The sequence below is a fragment of the Sinocyclocheilus anshuiensis genome, unplaced genomic scaffold (genome assembly GCF_001515605.1).
Source record: "Sinocyclocheilus anshuiensis isolate Anshui unplaced genomic scaffold, SAMN03320099.WGS_v1.1 scaffold1932, whole genome shotgun sequence".
Lineage (NCBI taxonomy): Eukaryota > Metazoa > Chordata > Actinopteri > Cypriniformes > Cyprinidae > Sinocyclocheilus > Sinocyclocheilus anshuiensis.
In genome coordinates, this window is record NW_015555985.1 from 467,147 (window position 1) to 472,200 (window position 5,054).

The 5,054-nt window shown below is 36.1% G+C and overlaps 1 protein-coding gene across 4 annotated transcripts in view; it reads left to right on the plus strand.

Annotated features, from left to right (window-relative positions):
• Positions 1-5,054, plus strand: part of LOC107676093 (protein phosphatase 1 regulatory subunit 1C-like) — a 31,688-nt gene that overhangs the window by 10,270 nt on the left and 16,364 nt on the right. For all 4 annotated transcript variants that reach the window (XM_016470616.1, XM_016470617.1, XM_016470615.1 and 1 more), the window contains 2 exons: positions 3,507-3,541; positions 3,886-3,952. In XM_016470616.1, the coding sequence (XP_016326102.1) occupies positions 3,507-3,541; positions 3,886-3,952 (102 nt within the window). The remainder of the gene's footprint in view (positions 1-3,506; positions 3,542-3,885; positions 3,953-5,054) is intronic.

Below are 5,054 nucleotides of genomic sequence, written 5' to 3' on the forward strand. Positions count from 1 at the left end.
TTTTTTTTTCTGACATGTTGGTGTTATATCTTTCACTTGGATGTTATAAGTTGCACTGAGTAAATACAGCTGAATAAATCAAAAACTGTTTCAGGCGTTTCAGGATGCAAAGCAACAAAATGTGATTATTTTAATCATTATTTTATCTCAAACATCCAGTATCAGAGTGTCTTCACAAATGGTTCAATATCAGTGAATAAACATAAGCAATGATCCACCTCATCTGAGTGTTCAGGACTAGTCTTGGCTGGAAGCTCACAGAGATCATATGTGCCCATACTCTTGTGTTTGACTTGGCAGAGACGACTGGTTTTCACGATAAAGCTTAACCAAACCTTCTCGCTGGAGCCAGCATTGCCATCTGCCAGTTCTGCTTGAGAAGAGGGCCTTGTTATGAGCTCACGAGCTTCCCTTGACTAAGAGCGTTTATTGTCTCCCGACGGTTGCCAGGTCTTACTCAACAGAGATGACATGCTCTCCAGCAAAGCCATTCAAACCTGACAAATGACTGGGAAGTGCTGTTAATTTCAGAGCTGTTTGTTTTTCCTGATTGATGCCGACGATCGCTGGGTGGTTGTTGTAATGTTGTGGTTGTGCACGGAGAACGGCTGCTTATTTTTCCCTGCTGATTTTGGATGTAGATCGCAGGGGCGTGTTGAGGAGGTGGGACGCACAGAGCTGCATTCACAAAACAAGCACCTCTTTGTTTGGCTGGCATTTCTTCCTCTGATCCAAAACACTTGGAATAGGTCCCTTATAAAGAAAGTTTTTGAAGCTTTATGAACTTGCGTCACACGATTGCTGCTTGTCATAAACTGGGCACCATGTAACCGCGAGCAGAAGATGAAGTTGAAGAGCGGCTTGGTTTTTGTTGCTGTTAGAATGGTAATTTGGTCCAGTGTTCATGGAGCAGAACCTGTGGCTTTGGCAGGGATGTTTTGTGCAATACGTCTTTGTAATAAGGTCCTCGTGTGTGGAGCCAGTGGGCCCATAAATGCAGAAAGCTCTTCTGGCTACTTTGGTTCACTGTGTGCCTCTGATTTTACTTAACGTCTAAGGTCTAAAATCATAATCCAGCCTTTGCTTTGACTCCATTTAAAGTTTTAAGTGGCTATTAGATGAGGGAATAAAGATGCTCAGTGGCTTTAAGAGAAATCATGGGCTTTTAAAGTCTTCTTTCTCCTTTAAACACGTGTAACACCAGTCCAGTAGTGGTGCATACAGTCCTCGCAGTACATAATAGTTTTCATTGTATGAATGTACAATACAAAACACAGACTACATACTAAAATAATTCAGTATAAGTTAAATATACTGTATACAGTGGCCCTCCAAATATATGAATTTCATTATCAAACCAAATAGCATTTAACAAGCAAATTAGTTCGTCATAACAAACTTTTTAACTTTAAAACTTTATAACTAACTAACAAATTTTTTAACAATTTTTGCAGTTAATCAAGTTGATTTTAGTGCATGTATGAAGTCAGTTCACACAGGAATCCTGTGCGTATTTCTTCAATATAAATGCAACTTTTATATTTTTAATGCAATAACATTTGAAGATTTTCTAATGTGACTTGATGATGGAATATATCTGTATGTTTTTTTTTCTTTCATAAAATGACTTATTTCACAAGGATTGATCGAAAGTAACAGTAAAGACATTTATACTGTTACAAAATATCAACTTCACCTTTCTATTCAACAAATAATCCTGGAAAAAAAAGTATAACAGTTTCCACAAAAATACTATTTTCAGAACTGATCATATTTATAATATAATAGCAGCAAATCAGCATATTAGAATGATTTCTGGAGGATCATGTGACACTGAAGACTGGAGTAATGATGCTGAAAATTCAGCTTAGCATCACAGCAAAAAAAAGAAAAAAAATAATTATTCAAATACAGAACAGGTATTTTAAATGGTAATATTTCACAATATTACTGTTTTACTGTATTTGTGATCAAATAAATGCAGCCTTAGTGAGCATAATAGACTTCTTTCAAAAACAAATACAATCAATTAGACAAAACATTATCTTTTATCCGAAAACTTTTTGTGTGAAATAAAATCTGCGACAAAATTAGAATGAATCATTTGATGATTCTGTTTTATTGAAGCTACAGCAATAACAACCTTCCAATTAATACCAGATTGCAAATGTTCCAGGTCCTCACTGCAAAATCTACCATTTAAAAAAAAAAAGTTTATAAGAACATTCCAGTATTTTATCAAATCATTTGGAGCCCATAGACCACTATGGGCTCCAAACACTTCATGAAGAGATTACAGATTCAAACTCAAGGCGCTCCATAAGCTTTGAGAGCATGCATGAAACTGTAAGATGACCCTGGAAGATAAATTGGTCTTTCAAGTCCTGAAATGAACAAACAGCCCTACATTTCATAACATCGGAAATAATGTATAAGCCCCTCTTAGTGCAGTCGCAGGAAGAAAGAAAAAAGTGCCAAAATGCAGTCTTGCATTATGAAAAAGAAACTTGGGAACGTGGAATGTAAAATCAAATTTTGTTAGTCGCCTAACACATTCCATTCTTGGATCAAATAAGATATAATTGATCTAAATTTGGCTTTGCTCTTAGTGTCCTTTAACAGAATTTGTGGAGATAGAAACTCAGAAGAAATGAAGCACACGGATGTTTCTATGATCACGTAACATTAATCTTACAGATTAGTTAAATGTGACTTTTCAATTGTTAAAAAACTTGCTGTGCGTCCCAAACTGAAACAATACATTAGTTATATTGCAGCTATGAAAAAAATGTTCCAAGTTTTGCTAACATTCCTATTAAATTATGAAAGCATTATTTCTCTGAACTTGCAAAACATCCAGTTTAAAAAAAAAAAATGTTTTTAAATGTTTTTTCTTGGTTATGTGAACATTAAGGGAACAGTCAATTTAATCATTTTGCAAACATTATGTGAATGTTACTTTTAAATGTTCTTTAAACATCTGAAACAAGTAAAACTTAAAAATGTTAGACGAACATTAAACTCAAATGTTTTCGAAAAAACGAAGAATGTTTGTTCATACTTTAGATTAGGATGCATCTGAATATCATTCTAGTATGTTGATTCAATTGGTGCACAAGAAAAATTAATTATCAATGCTGAAAAAAATGCTTTCCAGGATTATTTGTTGAATAGATTTAATTTATTTGAAATAGAACGTTTTCGTAATAGTATAAATGTCTTTACTGTCACTTCTGATCAATTTAATGCATCCTTGCTATATATATATATAGCAAGGATGAATATTTATATATACTCCCCCCCCCCACCCCCTGGATTTTGAGTTCAAATAGCATTTATTTGAAATAGAAATTCTTTGTTAACAATGTAAATGTATTTATTGTCACTTTCAATCATTTCAATGTATCCTTATCACTAAGTATAATTTTATTAAAAAAATAAATAAAATTCTTTGTATCTACATTTTCTACATTTATAAAGTCCCTCTGTTCTTTTTTCCCCTTCAGGAGATGACAAGCAGAATACAAGCAATCAGACAGAAGTGAGTATCTAAAGCAATAGCAGAGATGAGAGATTAACCCTAGCACTTAAAATGAGCATTAGATTTGATCTCCCTCACTCCTGTCTCCAACATCACGGTATCAGACATCACACAGTGTTCTTTTCAGCTGTCTTAGTGGACGTGGCGGTATGTAAGCTAAGCCTCTGGCTGCTTCTCTGCAGAGGTCTCTATGCTAAGATGCTCAGCGGAGGGCTTTGCTATGAGATGGATGGAGCTCTGATGCAGTTGTCATTGATTACCTGCTGGAGCGAAGCTCCTGAAATAGAGTCTGTGTGAAATCAGATCCCCTCTCTCACGCTCTGCTTTTCCACTGTCCACGCCAGGCCCAGAGTGCCCAGCTGTCTCCAGCCCAGAGGAAACAGAGTGTCTACACGCCACCGACCATGAGAGGTATGAAGCCCGCATCCAACCATATACACCATGTGCATATTATGTGATGTTACAGGCTCTTACGTAACTATACCATCTGAGTCATTCCTGTTATGCAGTACCTTTTGAGTTTGGTAACATTTGAAAAAACAAATATACTTGTGTCATAATTTAGTATTTCTATAAAGGGCCCAGACTTTCAGAAAAAAGGCCAAACTCAGAAACTTAAATTTTAATAATTACAACTTGATTATGTATACAATGGCAAGAATTTAACAAGATGATGGAAATTAAGAGCTAAATTTGGAAATTTCTCAGTAATTACTGAGAGTTGACATACATTTGATATTTTTCTATACCTTTGACAATATTGATATTATCATACTATTTTCTGTAACTGTACAGTATCAGCCACAAGGGATTGTTTTAGAGTCAAACAAGCCAATTAATAGTTATATGTATAGTTTTTATAAGTAAATATATTTAAAATATTATTATTTGATACAGTTTACACTTATAATGTGTACATCTGTACATACTGCAAGTCTTCTGCTCCATTTACTCCTCTTACTCCATATACATGCATAGTATATTATTTTTATTACTATTTTTATTCTTAATCTTACTTATTTGTGCACTTATTGCACACTTGGCAAATAAAGATTATCTGATTCTGATTATTGATGCACAGAACATAACAGAACAACAGTTCCCTTTCAGTCGGTCACTCTCGACGTCACGTCAGATGACGGACGAATTGGGATCTCGCTTAGAGAGACCAATCTACTTCGAGTGTAAACTAAACGAGCCAATGCACATTGGCATGCGATTATTGCATCCAGCTGCTGCTGATCACAGCGTGAGTATAAGTAGGCAGCAGATGCAGCGCATATTCAGCTTTTCGCTTCGGAGCCGAGCGGTTCTATCGTTCTGCTCCTGATCTTCTACGGTAGTAAAAACTACAGTCAAGCACGCTCTTCGTGGGCTCTCGTGCTGGTGGTACGGCGCTTCAGCGGCGGTGGTTTTCCCGTGTCGAGTGGGTTGCACACAACAGGCTGCACTACCCCTGTGTGTGTTGCAGACGGCCATCTCCCCTGTGCGCTTCAGCACACTAAAAGAGCAA